We start from the raw sequence: 25,905 nt of genomic DNA, 5'->3' as shown, positions 1-25,905 counted from the left end.
TTGCTACAAAGTCTGCACTGCTACGAAGGAGATCAATTAATCCGCCATGTTGGTATTTTAGGTCACATGGGATGTGAATTGACGGTTGAAGAGTTTTACTTGGTTAATTCGGCATGATCAGGAGAGCGGTCGGAGCATTCCAAGGGTTTCGTTGTTGAATAAGCGTGATCGCTGAAGTTTAATTCACACGAAAACTGCCATAAGAAACCTCAAACTTTATGAATGAAATAGGTTGATTGGCGGTATACTAAACATTGAATCCTAGTTACAAACGGACGGGTTTGAACATACAAAGACCATTGTGCTAGGCCCTTGTTTAGAGACAAAGGAAACAATTTCTTTGCGATGTTGGTAACCGTTTGCTAATCCAAAAACAAGATGGAATCAACAGGCAATTCTGGGCAAATTCTCGATTCAGCAGCCAGTGCCTCGACCGTTCAGGGAAATCTGGAAAATGACGGTGTCAAGACAGCGAAAGAAAGCGAGCACGTCAAACGTCCTATGAATTCATTTATGGTGTGGTCTCGAATGAAACGACAGCAACTCGCACAGGAAAACCCAAAAATGCATAACAGTGAGATAAGCAGGCGTCTTGGTCTAGAGTGGAAACAGCTAACGGAAGAGCAGAAAAGACCATTCGTCGAAGAAGCGAAAAGAATTCGAGCCGATCATATGCGAGAGCATCCCGATTACAAGTACAAACCACGCCGAAGGAACAAAGCCGTAATGAGGGCGAACGATAAGCGACCAGAACGAACAATGCTGTTGATGAGTCCGGGGGGCACTATCCCATCTTTTGATCCTTCCAAATTAGGTTTATCGGGGGTAACAGTATCAAATAACAACGTTTTTAGTTACCCAATGTCGTCGTTTTTACAAACTTTCATGAATGGAGATGGGAGTAATAGGCCACTTTTTAGTCTTGGTTTCCCCATGATGAGTCCAACAATGACTGATGTCAATGGGCAGACGTCATCAGGAATTTCTGCTGTTCAGTCAACCTCAACCAGTGTGTCAGCAACAGAAGCAGAAACAAAGGAAAAAGAGAGTACTAATGCATCTCCAGGTGATACTCAACTTGCAATGGTCAGAGGTGCTTATCCTGCATTCATGTGCAACCCCTTTCAAGCATTTTCTTATTTTGGTCTTAATGGAAACTTACCCCAAGCATTGCCCCAATATGCCCAACAACAGCTGCCAGGATATGTAACTGTTAAACAGGAAAGGAAGGATGAGCCAACAGAAGAGCATTTAGACACTCATGGTCATATAAAGACTGCTGTTGATGTCAGGGGAAGTCCACAAATCTATGGTAGGACTAGTGGCACCCCCGTCCAAAAAGAGACTTTTGCAGAAACAAAAGATGCCGACAAGTATGCCATAAATGTGCAGCTAAACCCTGCACATAACAAGCATAACTGAGGTACATTTGTAGAGATTCAGCATTGCATTATGCAATTATAACTAGGTTTCTGCTTACAACAAAACCACTGAGAATTTCTTTACTGACTACACAGTTTATACTATTATGTGAATAAAACCTCTGCTTCTCAGTGTTCCAGTACATTACTGAAAAATGGAGACCTCTCAAGGATCAGGTGTTCTTGTGCCAAAGTTGCTGTTGTTTTTGCTTTGAAAAAGGCAAAGAATCAAGACTATGCCACGCGTCATTCATATAGTATTATGCAAGAAAGATTGAGGGGTTTCATCAAAAAGCAAATGTTTGTATGTAGGGGTGAAAAAGGGCTGATAGAGTTGAAGTAAGTACCCAAAATTTTGTTGATAGTGTTTCTCCAAAAGTGGTCAAATGTGGCAGTATTTAATTTGCATAACTTTGGCATTAAATTGGATACAAGTTCCTTGCCTCAACAGACTTCAGCACTAACATTTAAGGATTATCTTTTCTGTCACTGTTTTTTTCCAAAATTATATTTTCTGCAGTGTTGCCTCTCATAGTACTTTGTGCAATGTATTTGGCAGATTGATGTGGGTAAAGTGTTTTTATATTGTGGATAAGGGGAGGGTTTAACTGAAAGTACATACCAAATGGGGTTTAGGGTCACATAAGAATCACAACTGAGTACAAAGGGGAAGGGTGACTGAAGATATAAAAAATTTTGCCTACATACTATGTGAATGACCCCAAGAAGCAGATCAATATTCATTGAGAGATACCAATAAAATTTGGGACCTTACCAGTTATTTTGGTATTTAGCTTGTATGTGTAAAGATGATACAAATATTTTCATAACTTCTCTTTTAATACATGTATACAATAAGGCATATTTAAGGCATGTTGCTTTCTGGAGGTGTATAATTTGAAGCATATGGATACTATATATTGTATTGGTTTTTTTTAGTAAGCTGACTTCTTAGTGGAAGTTTTAGGAGCAACTTGCTTTTATTTACTTCGGTAGATAGATCAGTTTATGCTGTAGAAAAACATTTTAACGTTATTTTGGTACTGTAGTATTTTTCTGTTATATCAGTAATATTTTATTAATGCGAAAGGTGAATAAATAAGCTTCTGGTCATTTAATTTTCTAAAGAAATCATGAGTTATTATGGAGTTAACAGTCTCTCCACATCAATGATAAAACTTTTTAAGTTTTTAATCAATTCAACCATCCTCATCATACATTTATCTCTCAGCTGATATGCTGTTGGATTGACTTCACTTCGTGTAATAAATGCCCCAGTATTCAAAGTGTTTGTGCTGTAGTTCTTTCCTATACGATTCTTTTTTTCAAGAGAGTTGGCTCCTTTCATTGCAATCAACAAAGAGAGAATTGTCAAGAGAGTTAACAGAATAACCAGAAAATGTAGCACTTGGCACTTCACTTTTTGGGTAAATCTGCAGGTTTTTGATCTGCAGCTATTAAAAATGATCCAAACACTATTTTTTTCTCCAAAGTAAAGAAATCAAGGTACTTTTCTGTTCTAATTTTATTATCTAAACAATACAGTGGAACCTTCATATAACGGACACCAGTGGGACCAATGTTATTGTCTGTTGTAGAGAGGTGTCCACTGTATGGAGGTGTCATCTTTTTATAACTTTTGTTTTGGGACTCAAAAATCTGTCCATTGTTTGGAGGTATCCGTTGTATAGAGGTGTCCGTTGATGGAGGTTCCACTGTAGTAAGTAAAGCATTGCAAAAATCTCAATTTCTGTCCCATATCAACAATTACCCAGCTGACTGTCTGGTTGTAGTTCACATAAAGCAACAACATATTCTAGACACTTTTTCACTCTGTTATGTTCACACTATCTAACTTCATATGAAATATGTTTTACACAGTTTATAAGATATCTGTGGTTATACCAAATTTTATGTCATACTGAAAATGACACAATTTCCCGCCCTTTGTTTAAGGGCTCCTCTTTTTGGCTTTGTTCTGAGCTACAAGACACTTTACGTTTCTTTTGTAGAAATTTTTTACCTTGAACAGTGGTATGCATAACCATAAGGTTTCAAATATTTGTAGTAGTGGAGCAATAGATTGCATGCCAGGAAGGTTTAATTGTTAGACAAATTCTGGAATTTGCAGCAGCATTACCTTTCTCTAGTGTTGGGCATAAAATACTTGGACTGTTGCATTGGGCAGGGCCTATGCCATGATTTGAAAGTAGGGGGGGGCAAGGCTAGCAAAAGTAGGAGGCAAAGGCCTCTTTCTCCTTTTACTGCAGTATTAAAACTATTTGCTTCGCAAAAAGTGGGGGGGGGGGGGTGAGGAGGAGCCTGGTGGCATGGACCTTGTTGGGCTGAGAAAACCAATAAATAGGCTTGTTCTTATTGAATTCTGAAACTTTTGAAAAAAATTCCCCTCTTTGTTAAAATTGTTATGATATCCTATCATCAATTCTTGATTGCTTATGGAAGCTTAAGCTTATCTAAAACCAAAAGCAAATGAAGACTTCATAATATATTAATCTGTTTTTGTTTTATGCCATTTCAAAGTTCAGAATCTATTGAATGGCCCATGAACTTTTTCAATTAAGCTGATGGTCAATGGAGTCTACATAAATAAATTGAAATCTCATCAGTTAAAAACTGACAAAGTTGGACGTGTTCAACTTTTTCAGTCAACAACTGAAGGTCATTAATGCATCAGTTTTTACCAGTTTTTGCTAAATACACGATCAGTTTTTGACTAAAAACTGAAAACTGTCAGTTAAAAACTGATCGTGTATTTCAGGCTTAACTCACAGGTACGCTGCGAGGCAAATTTGTTTACTTCCGCCATTTTGAATAGTGGCAAAAAGGAACCTGCTCCATACTGAGCCCTTATAAATTTGGTAAAAGTAAGGATTGATTTCATTCACTTCTCGTTCGAATATCGATGTGAAGTTTGGTGAATGGCCTGATATTGCATTTAAATTTATGAATTGATGTTAATATTGGAAAAGTAAGCCGTCATTCGCAAATTCCAAGCATTTATAAGGTCGCCGTGCTTGTTGTTGTGTTTTCTGTCTCGTCGAAATTCCAGAAAATAATGATTGATCTGTTTTAAAACGGATCCAGCAACAATGTTTAGCCACTCAAAGCATCATTTTCTTAACACATTTGTACAAAGATGTGATTCAGTTACTTTTTCTTTCTTTGTTTACAGAAACTGCTTTGAAATATCTAGACCTAACTCTAGAAAAAGCTGAAAAAGGTCATAATTAATAACAGAGTTTAAATATAGTAACCAATTTTTGATTCTATATACTCATTAATATTTTTAGATTATGTCAAAACCACACTGGTTGCTTGTAATTATTCTTCAGCACAATGCGTCCCTCCTATCGATATCTTTGATCTATAAAATACCTTCGGGACAGGGGCGGTGCACAGAGTTATGGGGTTGGTAATAGCGTCTATGACAAAAACGGTAATTTGGGCTGCAGGGGCGGATCTAAGCAATAATGATTGGGGGGTGTTAGACGCTAATTTTGGTGCCACACCCTTCAGGTCACTGGTAAATTATGGAAAAGCCCATTTTTAGAATTCCGTTTTTGACTTTAAGGTAAAGACGATAAGAAGCGGTGGCGTAGCCATGTTTGGAAGATTGGAGGGGCAAAGAGGAGAAAATTTTTGCTGACCACACCCTTAAGAATTTAGGAAACACCCCATTTTGCAAAAGCGTTTGGAAAAGCTATGGCTTTTTTACGTGGCAATTTCGCTTTATACAACGTCATATCTGGCTTTTTGTAGCTGACCCCATTCTACAACTGCCTATTTCCTTGACAATTCATCTAACGCTTGCATTCTGAATTGTGTAAGGCGAGGAAGTACTACGTGTAAAAACTGATTCTCCACAGTTTTAATCAAATATCTAAAATAACAAACAGGATTCAAATGTTTTAAACTAATTCCGTTCTCCTTGGAGCAAGATCCCCGACAAGCATTTCAGAATCCAATTTTTGTGTACGAAGAATTGAGTACACTATGTAGTGGGTCGCGGGGAACGCATACATATATATATTTATAGACGCTTTTCCGTAACTTTTTTGTTATGCAAGGCATGCTCGTTTCCCTGTAATTAGGGTACCGATTTCTATTGCTTGCGACCACGAAATGATGTTGACTCAACGTTATTACAAAGTCAACGATGCAAAGAAGCATTGTACCATTGCCAGAAGGGAAGTTGGCACGGCTTTTCGCGAAAACGATCAATCCTTTGTGGCATAATGTGATTTAAGAAACGGATATAGTGGCAATAAAAGTTTTGATTGGTAAAAGTGTATTGCTATTGTCAATTTTGCCATTGTTTTTCTTCGCATATCAGAGCCCTGTGCTCCTACCATGAAGATACCTCAGCACGTACTCTAGTTTTAAGGATTGAAGCGCTTTAGCATTTTAATTTCGTTTTTATCGGGATTGCCTAAAGAACGTGAGAGGCTTTTCTATTTAAATCCTATAACGTGGGATAAATTGTTGAACATTCTGTAGAGTTTTAAAGGAGGGTCCCTGTGCGAGCGAAGTGAGAAGAAAATTTTTGCGACGAAGCCCTTCAGATAAGCTTGAAATACATTTCAGAATATTTCTTACAGTCGTTTGCAGTTTTTAAAAACGTTTTAATATTGTCTGAAATATAAAGTCCCCCTTTATGGTAATAATTCTATTGCAGATTTGTCCTTATCTCAGACACCGACTTTCTGAGCGGCCGCTCCCCTTGCCTCCCCCGCTACGCTACTGGTGTTGAATTTGTTTAGTTGGTCACCCTATGTACAAGCGCCTACGTAAGGGCCTTCTTATTTTTTCTGTATAAGGTGTTATTTTAAAAGTTGTTAAAGAGAGTTGTCGCCTGAAATCATCGCGAACGAACGCATTATCACAACGAAACGCTGTATTTCATTTATTCATTCACAAATCATCACAGTCTAAAATGTAACTGTTTGTTTTATTATCATCGTCTTCTGGCAATCTTTTAGTCATTATAGCTGGACTTAATATTTACAATTGTCGTAAATGTTGGAAACTAAGGACGCAGGACCTTCCGTGTATCCTTACAAGGATGCTCAGCCAACTACCCAACATTTTGGTGCCGTGACCCGGGAGCTGTAATGTCTGAAAAAGAAACATTAAAGAAGAAAATTCAGGCACGAAACGGTCATCGCCTGGTTGTTCGCAAAAATGTCGCGAAGGCCCGAGAGCTGTTGCCTCCGCGCGGTCAAAATCTTCCACCGGAACAACAATCGAAACTCGAATCAATCAAAAACACACTGGAACGAAAACGATTGATTATCACGACACTAGATACAGAAATTGAGGATCTTTTGGAAGAAGTCGATATCGAGAAAGAAATAGTAGATCGTAGCGATTTGGAAGAAGAAACGGAAGACATAATATGTCAAATAGATCTAGTTAGCAAAAAGGACACGATCGCCCCGCAACATGAACTTAATCGCAGCTTCGAATCACAAGGTTTTGCCACAGCTGGAAAAGTGAAGCTACCAAAATTACCTTTAACGGTGTTTAATGGAGACCCGACAGAATGGCCATCATTTTGGGATAGTTTTTCCTCAACAATTGATGAATCTCAAGGCTTGGCTCCTATCGACAAATTCAAATACTTACAGAAATCGCTGCTTGGCGAAGCCGCTAAAACGATATCAGGTCTTCCACTCACAAGTGAAAATTATCAAATAGCTCTAGACTTATTGCGAAAACGATATGGAAATCGTCAAATAATTATTTCAAAACATATTGAAGCCTTAATGGATTTACAAAGGACTGAAAACGGAGCGGATTTAAAGAAATTGCGTCAAATGTACGACAAAGTTGAAAGCACTGTTCGCAGCTTAAATGGAATTGGTGTATCTGCAGAAAGCTACGGAACTATCTTGACGCCTATCATAATGTCAAAAATACCGGTAGAGTTAAGACTTCTTATCTCGAGGAAACTATCGGATGAATGGGATTTAGAAGGACTATTATTAGCGTTCGGTGAAGAAATTTCACTTCGAGAAAAGTGCGCTTATGCACCTATTGGTAGTGCTAACAATACAAAAACAGTTGGATCAAAACCATCCTTTCAGCAATCCACAGCAGCTACACTGCTAATCAACAACCAGAAACGAGAAAGGAGTGCAAACGATGGAATACCATCTTGTTTATTTTGCGGGCAGAAACATTTTTCTTCGAGCTGCACAACGGTTTCGAATCCTGACGCGCGGAAGCAGACATTACGCGAGAAACGGAGATGCTTTGTTTGTTTACGTGGTGGACATGTTAGCAGATTCTGCAGAAGCAATACTAGATGTTTCAAATGCCAAGGAAAGCACCATGTCGCAATTTGTGGCTCAAAAGCTGACAGTTCCACAAGTTTTGCAAAAGCAAGAGAAACAGCGTACAAGGAAACCGTCGCCGCGCCTCAGTCACCGCCGACACAACCATCGGTAAGTACTTTGCTAGCGTCTCGCAATAACACCACAAATACCGCTGTCTTATTACAAACTGCAAGAGCTAAAGTAAGAAGAGTAGACAGTAACACAGAAGAATGCGTTGTAAGACTTATTTTAGACTCTTGCTCCCAGAAATCGTATATTTCACGCAGGCTAAGGGATAAGTTACAGTTGCCCACCATAAGCACAGAAAAGGTAATCATTAAAGAATTCGGTAACGTTAGTGGGACATTAAAAACGTGCGATTCAATCCAAATTGCTATCGAAGGAGCAGATAACCTAACTGTGTTTATTAATGCTTTTGTGGTAGACAATATTTGTAGCCCGGTTGCTAATCAAGCCATAGACGTAGCCAAACTGAAATATCCCCACATAAAAGATTTGCCTTTAGCTGATAAAGGTAGCGGCATGGATGAATTTGAAGTTGACATATTGATTGGGGCGGACTACATTTGGCAGTTCATGTTAGATCACGTAGTACGGGGGGAGCATGGTTATGGCCCCGTAGCTACACTTACCAGATTCGGGTATGTACTTAACGGTCCTGTAGAAATACCATCAACAAATGAACACTCATCGAACATTATCATTTCACATGTCCTTAAAACTGACAATATTGTCGTTGATAGCGATAAACATTTGATAAACGAACTTCACAAATTCTGGGATATCGAATCTATGGGTATCAAGTCTAATGAGCAAGAACTAACTTGTAGCGAAAATCCATTAGAGGGAAAAATTCATTTTAATCAAAAACTCGGAAAGTATGAGATTTCGCTCCCATTCAAGGAAGATCATCCTGTAATTGCAGACAATTATCAAGTAGCACGTAAACGTCTCGAAAGCCTGTTAAAACGCTTAAATTCAAAACCCGATGTTTTGCATCAATACAACGAAGTAATTTCTGAACAACTAAATTCCGGTGTTGTAGAAAAGGTAGAGGATACGGAGTTATGCTCGGCTCCTGTTGGATCTGTGTATTATAATCCTCACAGGGAAGTAGTTCGAGAAGAGCGGCAAACTACAAAACTTCGAGTCGTTTACGACGCAAGCTCTAAACAAAACGGCGAAGTAAGTTTAAACGATTGCTTAGAACCAGGCCCAAATCTGGTTCCTCTCATTTTTGATGTACTTTTAAGACTCAGAGCTAAACGAATAGCGTTAATTGGTGACTTAGAAAAGGCATTTCTGAATATCATTATACAAGAAAACGACAGGAATTTTCTCCGATTCTTGTGGTACGATAACGTTTTTGAAAAAGATCCTGAGCTTGCAACATTGAGGTTTTCACGTTTAGTTTTTGGACTTACGAGTTCGCCGTATGTTCTTAATGCTACTGTACGTCACCACCTTGAAAACTATCGACAGTCAGATAACGAATTTGTGCAAATCGTCGAAAAATTTTTATATATCGACAGTGGCGAAGCTGGACTCCCATGGATGGTCGTGCCCATTGGCCTCTGCGCGACAGAAATGCGCCTCCGCAATATTATCAAACAAATATTTCAGTGATCTAAGGAGCTTATATAGCAATTGCATGGCACTGCATTACTTTTCTGACAAGATAGAAACAAACTAAAATTAAAAGTATAAAAGCTGCTTTTGTGTCTCCCCTGCCTCTAGCTGATACTCAAAATTCATTTTCTTCCCAAAGTGTGATGGAGGTTCCTGGAAACTTTTTTTATTTTTGGTATTATTTACCCAAATATCAGTTCACAGGATAATAAAGCTTGAACAACAAACTTTTTCTAAAATTTTATCAAATTATTGCAACAATGGGACCAAAATACACACCTGTGGACTCAGATTTCAAATGTATAATAATTGCAAGCACTATTTGTTTTGCACACATAAAATTTAGAATTTCATTCAAAAAATAGACAAAAGTTTGGCTTTAAAGGCAAACTTGACTGTGAAGTGCAAGACATGTATCAAGAATTAGATGACAAATGAAACAGATGAAACAGAAACATTAGAATATTTGCTGAAGACAGTACTGTCATGCAGCATTATTGATCTAGCCACAGTTAAAAAGCACTAAATAGTGAGTGGCAGAATGAAGGCAATATTTCTTTAAAATCCTTGAGACCTGTTTTTTCATCAGGTTTGTTGCATAAAGATTTATAGGTAGCCACTTTGTTAAGCTGAACCAAACCACTCACAGATATTCACCAATCAATTAGATACTTAATTTAAGGTTATGCCTTATGAGATAATGATAAACTACACCATGTATTTGAAAGTTGCATATGATGAAATAACCATTATAAGGTTTGAATAAAATTCCAATTGAAAAGCAGCATTAAATTAATCATTGAAAAACAGATCATGACAATTTATGAATAAACAGGGCAGCATACACAAATGAAGAATGTTCAATAAATTTCTTCAGTGTCCAGCTAGGTGGAAATACTGAGATCAGATGACTGGGGTCACAAATTTAATACAGAATAATCATGAGCCTGAGAGTTATTTGCAGACAACAGTGTTTCTTGAGCAAAAAATTAAGGGGGGTATGTGTAATAGCTTAAAGATTATTTCACCCTGCTTATTAAAGACAAACTGACTAATTCATGGAGAAAGTTACCTATATTAAGGAAAATATATGCACACCCAAGGAAACTGCACACAACCAAATTACATGGAAAGCAAGGGAAAAAATCAGAAAATCACTAGGCTGAGCTTGAAAACATATCATCAGAAACATAAACAAAATCATCAACAGGTTGATCAATGCTATTTCATTTTTCCCTTTCACGTGTTTTAAGGAGGGTAAAACTCCAGTAGAGCTAATTTGCAAAGAGGTTTTCTACTATAAATACTTTCAAAATTCAGAACTTTTTACTGGGAAGATTCTAGTCCAAAAATACATCAAACACCTCATAACTAATGTAAAATGAATAGATATTTATGTACATTTTGCCCCAAATGTTCATAATACTTTCGTCTTGAACATCTAAGTATACTGTTGTCGAAATAAATATTGATTATTTTATTGATTGATTAATTGAGTTTATCCCTTTCAGTGTGCGTCTCTCTGGTACAAATCCGAGCGAAAAACTGCCATATTTTCCATTCTGATCACGTTAAAAACATCCAGATGATATTCAAATTATTGTCCATTTTCTAGATAAGATAGCATCTTGCACATTTGAAGATCTTGATTCTGTTTAGGTGAATGAGAACTTGTTCGCCTACCGAAGAGATCCATTGGATTGATTCCGTATAGGCTGAGTCAAAATAACTATGAAACAATCCCTCCACAGTCGTTAACCAGTTTCCTGATAAATTACAACGGTTTATTGGACTGGAACATTTACATGCACCATTCAAATCACCCTGATATCACACCAACATCCACAAACGCCTGCAGTATTGACAAGTAGGCCCCAATGAAACAGGGTGCAGATAGTCTTGCCTTCAGAAACGGGCACGACCTCGTGATTGATTTCCTCCAGCTTCAGCCAATCAAATGCTGGAAATCGTACCTCAACTATTATTATTATTATGACGAGGTCGTGCTCATTTCTGAGGGCACGACTAGCATTGTTTTTCTCTATTGTTGGGCACGACCAAACATAGGCTGTCCAATTGAAGCTTCTATTGTTGGGCACGACCAAATCACAAGGTACCAGATTTTGGGCACGACCAATATGAAACCCTGTGGATTTCTACTCCGCTCCTGAAATAATTCCAGGGGCCCTGGGCGATTCGAGTAGAATTCACTTATGTCTGCGGGATAAGCTTGATCGATTTGTCGATTATACGACTAATTATTGTCTATATTTGAAAACTTTTCGCGGAGCAAAAAAATTTTTTTGCCAATATGTGAAAACCTTACTTTTGGAAGTTTATGGTCGTGCCGGGCACGACGGGCACGACCTTTGGCTTCGCCACTGTATATCGACGATTTTGCGTTTTCATTAGATATTGAGGAGGAACGTTTCGAACTTTATCGTAAACTCAAACTTTGTTTTGCTTCTGGAGGGTTTAATATGAGGAAATGGGCCTCTAACAGTGATTCGCTTATTGAACGCATTGAACTAGCTGAAAATATGCATAGTAAAACCGCAAATTCGAAGGAAAGTAATGTCATTTTCGACGATGATGAAACCTTCACAAAATCGATCTCTAATACAGTATGCAATGGTACCGAATCTAAAATCCTAGGAATGCCTTGGAACAGAAATAACGACAAATTTGTGTTTGACTTTTCGGAGTTTATCGAAGCCGCTAGCAGTAATGTTGAAGTAACCAGGCGCAATATTTTAAGAACTACCGCGCGGTTCTTTGATCCGCTCGGAGTACTTTCGCCGGTAATTCTTCCGCTTAAAATGATATTTCAGCAATTGTGCAAATTGAAAACAGCCTGGGATGAAAAACTCCCTGACGACATTTGCAATAATTGGCTCAAAATCGTAAACAACATTGCAAACACAACACCAATTGAATTTCCACGAAGCCTAATGGGAGATATTATCAGTAATGACGCTATTTCGATTCAACTACACGGCTTTTCTGATGCAAGTCAATATGCATATGGGGCTTGTGTATACCTTCGCGTCGAATCATCATCTAAACTAGTAATAAGCCGATTAATTTGTGCGAAAACCAAAGTAGCACCTATGAAAGGTGAAACAATACCGCGACTTGAACTAATGGCCGCAGTAACACTTTCGCGTCTTATAAAGTCAGTCCACAATGCCTTGATTAGCACAATTAACTTAGAATCAATCTTTTGTTGGACAGATTCACAGGTTGTCCTTCACTGGGTTTTAGGTAACAAAGAACACAAACAAGTATTTGTAAGAAATCGAGTGCATGAAATTTGCGATTTAACCGAAAAGAAAAATTGGCGATATTGTCCAACGTCTAACAATCCAGCTGATGTCGCTTCAAGAGGCATTGATTGTTCTAAAATGCAATCAAACGAGTTTTGGTGGAACGGGCCACAGTTTTTGGAAAACGACTCGGAATTTTGGCCTGTAAATGAAATCGCGCCCTCGCAGCAAATCGAAATTAATACAAACGTTGTCGTAACTGAAAATAACGATCAGCTAAATCTGAACAAAATCATTCCATGCGTAAATTACAGTAGCTTCATTCGCTTAATACGGGTAACTGCGCTCGTATTGAAATTCGTGGCAATTTTAAAAGGAAAGGTTAAAAATTTACAAACAGACATAAGTGACGACTTTTTGTCCAAAGTCAACGAAGCGAAAATCATGTGGCACTTAGAAGTGCAAAAGGTCTTTGATCTATCTGGAAATGATAAAGAAATTAGAAATAACCTCGGATGTTTTGTCGACAAAGAAGGAATAATCAGAGTAGGGGGTAGACTTCAAAATGCATCGATTTCGTATAACAGTAAACACCCCGTATTATTGCCACGTCAGCATCATTTTACAAAATTGGTTATCTGGCATAGCCATTTAACAGTCAAACACAATGGAGTCAATGAAACACTCGCGCAAGTACGATCCAATTACTGGATTACGAAAGGTCGTCAGATTGTAAAATCCTTAATTGCGAAATGTTCCAGATGTAAAGCTATACATGGAAAACCATACGAAACACCAAATGCGCCACCGTTACCTGCATATCGCGTATCAGAAGATGCAGCATTTACCAACGTTGCAGTCGATTTTGCAGGTCCTTTATATGTAAAGGATATCTACACCAAAACTGATCGTATGAATAAATGCTACATTGCATTATTCAGTTGTGCAAATACGCGAGCAATACACCTTGAGTTAGTTCCAGATCTTTTCGCAGAAACATTCATTCGCGCGCTTAAACGTTTTACAGCTCGGAGAGGACTAAGTAAACTTATCGTTTCAGACAATGGAAAAACATTTCTGGATAAAAACGTTCAAATGTATGCGCAAAATATGAACATTCGATGGAAATTCAACGTTCCTACTGCCAGCTGGTGGGGTGGCTGGTGGGAGATATGCGTAAAATTAACGAAAAAATGTCTCAGAAAAACGCTGGGAAACGCAAAGCTTTCGTACGAAGAACTGGAAACAGCATTGATCGAAACTGAAGGAATCATAAATTCTAGACCCTTAACATACGTTGGTGAAGAGATATCGGAACCACCATTAACGCCGTCGTGTCTTGTCATCGGAAGACGAATCCTCGATCAGTCGGAATCACTATCGTTGTCCTCGGATAAAACTTCATTAACAAAACGCGCTCGTTATTTAGAATTAATCATTGAACATTTTCGCCAAAGGTTCAAAAAGGAATATATTCCATCGTTACACGAACGACATCGTTGTTTGAAAAACCCGAAACGCGTAATACAAGTCGGAGACATCGTACACATTTTCAGAGATAAGGTTCCCAAACATACATGGGCGATGGGAAAAGTCGTTAAACTTCTAACTGGAAGAGACGGACTAGTTAGAGCTGCAGAAATCAAAACATTAGATAAGTCGCGACGAGTCATCTATATCAAAAGACCGATACAACGTTTATACCCACTTGAAGTTAATGCTAACGAAGAAAACTCAACTGAAAATGAACACCTTAATGGTCAAAAAGAACATGAACCATCGATTACTATGGTACGGGATGAAGACATTCGAGAACACATAGCAAACATTATTTAAATAACAACTAACGTACATTTTTTTGTAAATAGATTATTCCAAGATTGACTTCGTCAATCGGGGGGAGTGTGTTGAATTTGTTTAGTTGGTCACCCTATGTACAAGCGCCTACGTAAGGGCCTTCTTATTTTTTCTGTATAAGGTGTTATTTTAAAAGTTGTTAAAGAGAGTTGTCGCCTGAAATCATCGCGAACGAACGCATTATCACAACGAAACGCTGTATTTCATTTATTCATTCACAAATCATCACAGTCTAAAATGTAACTGTTTGTTTTATTATCATCGTCTTCTGGCAATCTTTTAGTCATTATAGCTGGACTTAATATTTACAATTGTCGTAAATGTTGGAAACTAAGGACGCAGGACCTTCCATGTATCCTTACAAGGATGCTCAACCAACTACCCAACAACTGGGAAGAAGATAAAAACTGATATCAAGGAGATAAATAAAGTAAAATCTTGGCGTTAATTTGTTACTGCTGACTACCAAAAAATGGTTTTTACCGAATGGAACCAAATTTACCGAATGAGACAAAATATTGGGGGTGGGTGGTGTCGCACCCCCACACTCCCCCGCTAAGTCCATCACTGTCGGGCTGATTAGCAATATGGGCTAAATTTGCCTCCGTTGAACAATATCCGTTTTCCTGAAGAAAAGATCCTTTCGTCATCTGAAAAAAAAATTATTTGGAATTTCTTGATTGAAAGACCTCTTTAAACGTTATTTGATATTTAATATGTTACCACAAGTAGCAGGCAGAGCAGAATCGGGCAGAACATTAATTTTATAAATTCTATCATTGTCATCCATTGCGAATTCTATTGCAAAATAAAGGCTGGGGCTGCACAGATGAGGCCACTTTTATTCGACGCATTTCAATTCTGCCGCTGGTCATAGTATCGCGGGCTTATGTGCACATTTGCAGGTTCTTCAATATCTGACACGTGCCCAGTAAAATCTGGGAGGCGAAGATGAAACTGTCAGTGCCCGTAAACAGAAATAAAATAATACTCTGTGAACAATGTTAATGAAATTTACAAGGTGAGACGTAAATAGTTCCAGACTTACATCCACTAGCCATAACATTTTTGTCATACACAGTGCAAAACTAAATTGTGGGAAGATAGCACAGAGTTCTACAGCACTTTTAAATTCAACTGCAATGCTTATATATTTAAATTAAGGCAATATGTATTGCTCACGATAACAATTCTTGTATGCTTTTAAGTGGGAAAATATTCCCTTCCAGGCTACAACTGATCTTTTACGAGGATTGAAAAATTAAATTGTGCAAACTGAGTTTGTATTTGCCGTAGAACGCCGTGCTAACTTTGCTCAATTTCACATTGCCTCAATTTAAATAAAGGCAATTTTAATTTTGAGGTAATCCTGAAAGTAATTTTATTGATAGTTCTCTTAAAAATTTTCACCTGATTCTAATTCTTTAAAAGGGAAGCACAATTTCCAAAAAGGGGCGCCAGACCTGCCCCTAGTTGCCCTCGTTTAATCCACCACTAGGTATAGTTTATTTTAATGATTATTATTGTATTATTGCAGGGACGCTTAACTTTGCAGATGGAAACCCCATTGTTGCTCCAAATGTACGAAACCTTTAATGTTCCATTATCCATTATACTGACTTTTATCAAAAACTAGCAACAGTACAGTTGAAAAACAGTTTTCTCCAATCAAATTCCTACATTTTTTACAAGCTCTTGGTTGAGATCGCGCTTTCAGTTTATCATTCATAATCCATGTGCAAAAAAACAAACGGAAGCGCTAAAGTGCATGTTCAGGCTGAATCAGGATTTTATGATATCATTTTATTGTGTTTGTAAATTGCTGAAAGCTTAATGGTTGATATAAAAACATGTTGGACCCGAAAGATTTCAGTGCAGACAAAGGAATGATGAAATTTTTTTAACTGGGAAAAGACTGGACAAAATGTAGAATTTGAATTAACGCTTTCGTTTTTTAAGTTTTGAGCTGCATATATATTCAAGCTAGTGTTTTTTTAGGAACTGCCTAAATATTTGATGTTTTTAAATTAGCTGATAACAAGCAAAGCGAAGAAACGTACGAACTTTTTCGTTGCCTTAAACTATTAACAATTATCTAAAAATTATCTCGTTTGTTGTACTCTTCCACACTTCTTCTTCCTTTTTTCCACCTTTGTTCAAAAGTTAACATAATAAAAATTTTCATGGTATCATTGTTGCGTATATAGGTTGTCATAAGGGCGGCAACATTTCTTTTTGGCGGATTTCACAATAAACAAAGTCCCTGTTTCTCTCGGTGCCCTGTGGTTACTTTGCGCATGGCAAGTATATTTTTCCTATCTGTTTTGAGCCGCTAAAAGGCTTACTTTTGAAAAGTCACCAAAAAACTAAACAAGGCCAACAACAACAAAGAATGTTTTCTTCATTTCCACACAACCATGGATATGTTTGATGAGCAGATTCACAGGATCTATTCTTTATCGCCACTCCACTTTAGAGTGGGGTCTACCCTTCTCTTTTATATCCAGATGTTGCTCAAGAGTTAACAGAGAGTTTCCGATCGCCGACGCAGCTACGGCGGGGATGTTTGCGAGGCCTGGAAATAGCGCGGTCTTCCGAAAAAATGTAGAGAATTTTGACATGGTATAATTTTACCAGAGAAGGCTCTTGATTTTGATTTAGTACCAACAAAAAATCTATAAATCATTGGCTTCTGTAGAAAATGCCATCCAAGTGAGGGTGCCAGGACAGTCAGGCACTGATATCAAAAGAGTGTCACTGATAAGCTCCTCTAGTTAGGGTTTGCTTTTTTCTATCTCTTCCTTTTCTGACTTGCTGTGGTTGTGTCTATTGCGTCATTTTTGGCCTGTTCTAGACCAAGCAAAACTTCATAATGACCTCCTGCTATATTTCAACGTTTTTTGTTCTTCTTTTTCTTCTTTGCGTGTAAATTCCCTGCAGAGTCACAGTCAAATAATTCCTACAAAGATTGGTGAACAGTCTATCCAAAGGGCAAATTATGCAAATTTTTTAGAGAAACTGATGGATGAGATTCAGTGGTGGAACTACCACATCACTGAATTTTGCAAGAAGCTTTCCAGGACTACCTGATCATTTCCTTCTTCCTACTCTCATCTGCCTATATAGGGCAGTTGCATGGAGCCTTACCCACGAAGAATATCTAAACAATTATTCCGACTACAGAAGAAAATTCTGCGAGCCATTAAATTACAAGCGTTTTCTGCTCCATCCTTTAAAAATCAGCCACAAGAGGTGCTACACACAATTATTACAACCTTAATCTATAATGTACTTTACAAGCTATCTCTTTCCTGCTTTCATGGCTACTTTAAGCTAAATCAACTGTCCATGGAATTGGTACTCGTCAGGCTACAAGGGGTGTTTAAAGCTCTTAAAAATACTACCTTATATACTTATTCAATAATTTGGTCCGAAACTCAAGTCTTGTAGTCAATGGCAATACCATTGCATTGCTGATTTTTCAGTAATAGTCGGCATGTGATAGTCTCAATTACTGGAGTGTCAGATTGCAGGAGATGTGAATTCGCACCAATAAATTGAAAAGGTAGTTTAAGCATGCATCAGCCATAAATGACTGTCGGTTGGATTCCAAAATTTGCTAAAAATTGGATTTCAGGGGAAACTTTGAGGCGCTTTGGTACCGGGGTTTGCAAGACTTGTGATCAAGGAATTTGATCGAAGCGATCTATCCCGGGGACAGTTATTTTGTACCGGGGAGGATCTTGCCTTGCCCGGGGCAGAATTTTGCTTAAATCATTTCACCGGGGAATTCGCCGGGGCAGGATATGCCGGGGCACTTAAACAGGGGTGTGCCTACGACGCAAAGTTCGAAAATTTACGTCGGAGGAAGAACGCAGAATTTTTAAAGTAAGAGTTAAATGTTTTCGATGTAATAGTTTAAATTTGACATCTTTTTTATTCATCGAGACATTAATTTGTCTCTTCGAAGTAAAAACAGCTCATTTCAGCAAGCTTTCTTTTGCATTTCAGCCTTATCGAATCGCCCTGTTTCAGAGGGAAAATGGCAACAGAACCACTATCCAAAGAAATGGAAAGCCGACCCGTGTTCGTAGTCATATCGCATAGAATGTAGTTGCCATCTACTAACTGAGCACTGTCTTATATTTCTTATAAATTATGGTTTTCTAATACCTATTCTTCCATAACGCATTTGAAGCTAACATTTTCAGATATTTATTATTAAAGCAGGGCAGCCGGACGCCGGTTTGAACAGGGGGGCCAAAACGAATGAAAAAGGCACGAATATTTTTTCCCCGAAACATTAGAAAGTGCCAAAATATGAACTAAATGGAATTTTTGAATTCTTAGTCTCTATATACTTCAAGGCGAGTTCGAGTCCCTATCTCTTTCTGAACAAAGTTTCAGCCCCATTCTAATAATGATTTTAGTTTTCTTACTTATATATTTAAACAATTTAGTCCCCCTTAGTATTCGCACCCTCCCATCCCCACTTAAACGCAAATTTGTTCGCCTTCATGGAATATTTTTTAAAAGCTACAAATTTTATGGTTAAGTCATCTTCACACAATCGGCTGAAGGTGTGGATACATTTTTCACTGCCATAGCAAATTCAATTTGTAACATTGATTAGGTTTATCTCATCAGTCTTATGAACGAAACAAACTCTCATCAAAATTGATCCCGGGCGGCTCAGTCAGTTGGTCAAACGTATAACATGTGAGTTCCGGAAATTTGAAAAAAGCTAGAATTCTGGGACATAAAATTTTGAAAATAGGGTTGCATTCTTAATCAGACAAAGGAAGCACAAAAAGGGCAGGAATTTACTGATATGATGTTGCAGATAATTTTTAAGGTAAATCAATGGCATATTGAAAAACAACATATTCTGCAGTACGTCTAGTCTTGTATATTGTTCTAATCCTAGGTAAGAAATTTAGGTCTTTGTTTGAGTCTTTGTTAGCATGTACTCATTGCAGGGACATAACTTTTTCATTTCTTCATAAGAAACATTGAACAAAATGTTGTGAAGCAAGCAATATGTCGCAGCTATAGTTTTACAGACGTCTGATTTTGTTAATATAAATGTCAAGAACCATAAGGGATTGTTGTTTAAATCAAATTTAGTGAACTCTGCTTTTTAACTTGCCTAGACATAAGTTTAAGAAAAAGAATGGCTCTAACATGCTCAGTGAAAAGCTAAGTTCGCTAAATTTGATTTAAAAAAAAATTCTGCTCAAGCTTGAATATTCTCAGTGAGAAGAGTTACACAATTTTGGCAAAGGCACAGAATAGGGCACATTTTACTCAACCCAAAATCAGAGATAGGGGTCCAGTTGCAAGAAGACACACGATATACATTGGACCAACTGACTGTGTCCACCGGGAACTTGATCGGACCTTTCACTAATGATTTTGTTGCTGAAGACATACTAAGGAAATTTTCTCGCGAAACTGGCAGTCTCCTACGCAGTTGATATTGTTCATCACAGGAGCTTGCGCTTCTTGCATCAAGACCAAGTAAAAATTTCAGGAATTTTCAGTGAATGGTTCACTAACAACGTCCGAAGTTATGTTAGTTTTCTTAGTTTCTAAAGGCAGAATATCTGGCAGTGAAAAAAAACGCAATTCGAAAAGCGGCACTTGTTCATACTTTTCGCAAACAGAGGGGGGGGGCTGTGCCCCCATGCCCCCTGGCTCCGGCGGCCCTGTAAAGGGATTTTACCATGTCTGTTTAATCAACTGAACTCATTCTTTGTCCTATGGATAGAATCAAGCTAGTTTTTGCCCTTCACAAAAACATTATACATTTATCTATTATTCAAGAAACTTGCTATAAAAACGTGCTTGGGGCATTTCAGAAAAGTTAAGAAACAAATAGAGCTTGAAGAAAGCTGAGAGTAGGACATGTAACAAAAGCTATCACCAACTCCTACCTGTTTTTCAAAGCCAACTTATATTCAGTTATAAGTTAATCAGTTCCCCTTCAGTTATAAGTTGAATATTTGAATTATGAATTAATGATATGAAATTTAGAAAGTTGACAAAAGCAAGTGCTGAAAAATGCAGCAGCACTAAGACACTTCGCTACAAAATGTTTACCTTTGTTTCTTTTAAAATGATTGTTCGTCTAAAAGACTTTTTGCCGAATTCTTATTATGCATGTCAAAATGCAGCTCTCTACATTTTCCGTTCTTCAATAAACAGTTGTGTTCTTGTAAAAATTTTGAATGTATCCTGTAAGATATACACCAGTCTGAAGAGCATGGCAGATTTATGCACCAGGTCAATGTATGCTGATATCAGGAACTACACAGAACATTCACTGCCATGAGGTTTACACACAGAAAACCAACCTGAAATGACTTTGAGCATGTGAGATTTTATTTAGAACTGCCACACTCTGCAGACTGGGATATACACAATTATATCTAGAACATTTGTAATCATTTATGTTTCATACATAATTTTTGAGTGAAAAGGTTTTTTTTGCCTTCAACCCTTCTTAAACCTTTTCAAACAGGCATAAAATGCGTGGACCAAGCTGCATGATGTGCTCCTTTGTAGAGAAGTGCTGGTTGTCCAGCCATTTCAATTTATGCATGGCACCCATGACCGAGGGCAATGCTGGGAGCTAATTGCCAATAATTTGAATTTGGTAGAGCGTCCTCACTTCATTGTTGACCAGAGGTCAGTGAGAGATCGCTTCACCAAACTCGAAAAAGATTTTAAAAGGAAAAAGGCCAGCGGAGAAAGAGCCAGTGGTATCAGGCTCTTGAGGATATTACAGAGACTGCAAGGGAGCAGCAATAAAATTTGTTGAGGGGAGAGGTGAAGAAGAAAAATGACATTGAGAAAGAAAAAGAAACAGCAGAGACAGCGAGGATTAGGGCAATGGAGAGAATGGGGGAGACAAGGGAGACGGAGAATGTCGAAAGAGAGCGGATAAAGAAAAGGTCTGGGGGGATACAGTGGAGTATTTAAAGGAAAAGAGCGCGCAGGAAGTCAAAAAGAGTGAGAAAGAATTTGAGTCAGCCCTGGCCGTTTGAGGCGGGCGATCACCCGCGCGCGCCTCCACGCTCGCCTCGGGTTAGCTAGGCCAGCTATTCATCGCTTGCCTCAATGTCACCTCGCACGTTAATCGCCCGCCTTGGTCTTCCTTTCATTTCTCGACACCTTTTGAAGTAAAACTAAAACATTGATAGGAACTTGATCCCCTATGTTTTGAATTAAAAAAAACGTTTTAAACTCTCAGGACGTCATCCACTCCTGTAAACTCGTTAACTACTTAACAAGTCACGCGAAAAACATACGAAGCATTTTTTAATGCAATGGGGAAGAAAATCCTTTGAATGGTTTCATTTCAACCAGAATGCTATTTCGAAGGCCAATTGAGTATTCCTAACATGTTAAACCCGAATTATTTCAACATGGCGAGTAACCAGAAAGGATCGACTGTTGAGCTAGGAACTTTCGAAAAATACGAAACGGGGTTGTTCTTGGAAGAAAAATCGAGGAGATAGATGGAAAGAAGATGGTGACGTTTGTTTGGTGCAAACTTTGCGCTAAAGATAAAGCTTCTATTTTTTTGAACCGGCTTTGCAAAGGCAGTGCAAAGGCGGCTGTTGAAGCCTACATCAATGGAACGAATTTTGAATATTGTTGATTTGCGATTATATGAAACTATCATTTTATTTTGTCGGAGAATCGCCATATTGTTTTGTAAACTTAGCTGTTAAAGAATGTTGTTTATTCATATACTTTTATTGACGATTTTCAAGAGACTAAAAATCGCCCGCGTCACTTAACCGAGGAGAGCGATGTACCGCGCGCCTGCTAAAATGCTCATGGCCAGGCCTGTTGAGTTGAAGAAGCGAGAGCTTGAGTTAAAGGAAAAGATGCAGGAAGAAGAGATAAAGATGAGAAGGAAAGAGCAAGAAATAAAAGAGAGAGAACAACTTATGAGGGAGAGGGAATTGCAGGCAAGACTGAAGAAAGATTGTGAAATTATAAATATTTTAAGACAACAGCTGCAGCAGCAACAGGCTATTTTGGAAGAGGTACAGCAGCAAAACAAATTGCTTTAACCCTCGCTTGCAAACGATTCTCACCCTCGTTCGAAATCGAAAACGCGGAAAACGCGGAAATCGGTCCCAGCCGATTTACCGAGGATTTTTCCTACATAATTTTGTCTGTGCTTGATAAGAAAACCTGGTCACCGTTCTAACCGGTGAAAAAGGTGGAAGATATGTGCCAACGTAGGAGATGTTTAAGACAAACTGCGTTGTTGCTCTTGCAGCCACAAAATCTGTGCTAAACTTTATCAAAGACTTAATAACTCATTATATACCTGTCTTGCCATCAAATTAGCAAATATAATTGGTTATTAAAGATTTCCGCGTTTTCCGCGTTTTCGATTTTCACCCTCGTTAGAAATCGAAAACGCGGAAAACGCGGAATTCTCATTTCTTTAAAAATAAGTTCTTATATCTCAATTCTTGAAAGAGCTTTGTTGCTCTGTTTATGTCTTTCCATTCCAGAAGCTTCAAGCAAAATTTCACTTTTCCGCGTGTTCCGCGTGTTTCGCTTTTTCCGCGTTTTCGACCTGGCCCTGTTGTGGACAATGTTTGCTAACACATATTTAGGCCTGTGTCAACGAGGATATGACATGCACGAACTAGGCCTACGGCGCCTGATAATAAGGCAGGCAACGCTCATATTGCAAGAAAAACAATGAAACAAACTGCCTGGTTTTAATATCATTTTATTGCTGTGCAGATAATTGGCAAGCCCAAAGTATTCCATGCTTTGATAATGGAATGGCTAGTGGACTTACATGCTAAATTTTCATTGAAATATTCAGAATGAGTGTCTCTAGAACTTGTTGTTAGTAGAAGAAACAAAAATGCTTCATTGTTGTTGCTCTTTAGAGACATGCAATGCAAGTTTGAGATACAACGAGGCATTAAATTAGTGTTGTCTTAACCTTTTCAGTATTTATCAGTATTTCAGTATATAATGGCCTTTTTTGTTATTGATGTTTGTGAGATGAGAGTATTGGGATTGTTTCAGAGGAGAACTCTCCATTTTCTGATTATAATCTGTTTTGATAAATTAAGAATAATGAATTAAAAAAAAATGAGTTGTAGCATGAACATAGACTAGGGGGTATTAATTTTTTTATTTGTAAAATTACACTATTTGTACTTGTAGATACAATAGTTAGGAATTAGGGAAGGGTCATCAAAAATGTATTTATCTTGACAGAGCAAAAGTGTATTTACTTTATCTTTGTTTTGTCAGTGTATTTATCAAAGCAAAACAATTTAGACATTTTATATAATGTTGTGAGAATCAAATCTAACTGTGTTATGTTATCTAAAAAAGCCTTCCTTCAGTATCTGACAGTTTAGTCAGGTGAATAAATCTGCTCTTGAAATACTAAATGTTAATAAATTGAATGTCAGAGTTTAAAAGCAAGTTAACATTAAAAAAAAGTTAAAATTTTAATTTCAGAATTTAAAAACATGTTTAGCACCTAAAGCCAAGGCTTCTTCAAAATATGTCTCAAGAAAGTTCTGAAAATTATTCTTTTGCAAATTTTTAAAAGTTTTATGCCCACCTAAGGCTTTTCTGGGTATTTTCACAATAGCAGAAAACACTTTTCTCAAGGGAACTGATCTAACCTTAACTTAAATTGGGTACCTTGCTGTGGTGCCAAAAACCCTGTTTATTTTTTTTGCCCAAGTGCATGACCAACTCTCCAGAGCTGGCTTCGCCACTGTTCACGTCGCTGTCTTTTCAAATGCAAAACAGATAAAGCTATGGTACATAATGATTAAAATAAGCTTATGAATATTTTTCTAAATATCTATTGGGGCTTAAGCTACGTATGTTTATATATTTTGAGTGGAATTTCCAGTCATCCCTAGAAACTTATACTTTCCAAATTTTTCTTGCCACGAACCATGATGGCTTTCACTAAACCCTTTAGAATTCTTGCGATTTTTGGCGTAATTATAAAGAAAATTAATCAGCATTTGCGTGGATCTTTCTGTTTTCTAAATCTATGTTGTTATTATTTTAGATGAGTTTTTAGAGTTTCAAGAACGTCATATTTGTAAAATTTGTCTTGCTACCAAACACGGTGGCACCCTTTATCAAACCAATATACGATCTAAACATTATGGCATAGTGATTTAAGAATACGGCCTAGCAGGGGTGTAGTGCTGCCAAAATAACAGGGGGAGCTCCTGCACAAAACGCTGCCAAAAACAATAGCAAAAGTAGAAATTGGCTGTTTTTGGCATTAACAAGGGGCTTCAGCCACCCTGAGCCCCCCTAACACTAAATAGCACTACACCCCTTGCTGCCTGTCTTCAATCTCAATCGATGTGGAAATAATTTAAGATGCAGTTTCCGACAGTCCCTTTAATGTTACACTTTCAAAATTTTTCTTCTCGCCAATCTCCAATTTTCAAATATTTGTTTTGATTTGTCATAAGGACTATTAATGCAACTAAACATTTTTTTATTGGAAGAGATATAACAATTTGAATTAGAAATTACTTTCTGTTGAAATTTCTTGCAGTGACGAGAGCTCCGTGTCCATCGAACTATGTGTGATTATAAAGGAAAACAAAAAGAGTTTAAAAGTATCAAAAGGCTAAATAAGCTTGATTTTCACATTTTGAAAGGCTTTTTCTGATGATGTATGATGTATATATGATGTTAGTATTCACTTTGTTCCAAAGTTAAGGTCTAATTATGTCAACTTCTTGTTTATTGTGATGAAATAAAGTATGCAAATAGCCCTAGCTTTCTTTTACCATGATCTAGGCTGATTTTGGTGTAATAAGGACAGAAATGTAAAATTCCCTCATCAGTAAGTTTTTTTGCATACCTTTATACCACAAGTGTCCAAAAAGTATCCCTTATCTTGTATGCTAGTTTTTATTGATGCTTACCATACTACATGAGTATCTTTACAGCACTATATTTGAACTTCTTAATATCATGTGGTGCAGAAAAACAGGAAAGAGTTTTAAAGAAACAAACCATTATTTGATTTGGACAAGAAATACATAAACCTGGTGGCTTTTTCAAGGATGGAGGTTCATTTTAAAAACTGCTTAAAGAATGGGGGCTTACTTAAGGAGCCTAATTATGGGCTTATAACCAATGTAGTAATCCACACTAATTCCATAATCATGTTAACCAACATTGACCCGGGGGGAAGGGGGTTTAGGTCACCAGCGCATATAATATGAAGATATAGCACGCGAGTTCAAATGTCTCAGCTATTTTTAGTCAAGAGTGTCTGATATGGTTGTCACAATTTGTCAAGATTGCTCGCGAGATTTTAGAATTTTT

At 37.7% G+C, this 25,905-nt stretch overlaps 2 protein-coding genes and 1 pseudogene across 2 annotated transcripts; all 3 read left to right on the top strand.

The window, feature by feature from the left end:
• The first annotated feature begins 60 nt into the window (after positions 1-60).
• Positions 61-2,456, top strand: LOC135684574 (uncharacterized). Its single transcript, XM_065200197.2, has one exon. The coding sequence runs from the start codon at positions 379-381 to the stop codon at positions 1,420-1,422; it is 1,044 nt and encodes a 347-aa protein (XP_065056269.1). The 5' UTR covers positions 61-378; the 3' UTR covers positions 1,423-2,456.
• Positions 2,457-6,553: 4,097 nt separating this feature from the next.
• Positions 6,554-9,406, top strand: LOC148957545 (uncharacterized). Its single transcript, XM_089115024.1, has one exon. It carries the CDS (start codon positions 6,554-6,556, stop codon positions 9,404-9,406), a length of 2,853 nt encoding a protein of 950 aa, XP_088971150.1.
• Positions 9,407-11,889: 2,483 nt separating this feature from the next.
• On the top strand, positions 11,890-23,796 carry LOC148957544 (uncharacterized; annotated as a pseudogene).
• Positions 23,797-25,905: the final 2,109 nt, after the last annotated feature.

Source organism: Rhopilema esculentum, chromosome 21 (genome assembly GCF_057945365.1).
Source record: "Rhopilema esculentum isolate cy_ngs chromosome 21, ASM5794536v1, whole genome shotgun sequence".
Lineage (NCBI taxonomy): Eukaryota > Metazoa > Cnidaria > Scyphozoa > Rhizostomeae > Rhizostomatidae > Rhopilema > Rhopilema esculentum.
Note: the sequence above shows the minus strand (reverse complement) of the source record. Positions and strands in the feature narration are given on the sequence as shown.

Bases quoted from the DNA above. Each gene is read 5' to 3' on its own strand.
- LOC135684574 (XM_065200197.2), top strand. From the start codon at position 379: ATGGAATCAACAGGCAATTCTGGGCAAATTCTCGATTCAGCAGCCAGT.
- LOC148957545 (XM_089115024.1), top strand. From the start codon at position 6,554: ATGTCTGAAAAAGAAACATTAAAGAAGAAAATTCAGGCACGAAACGGT.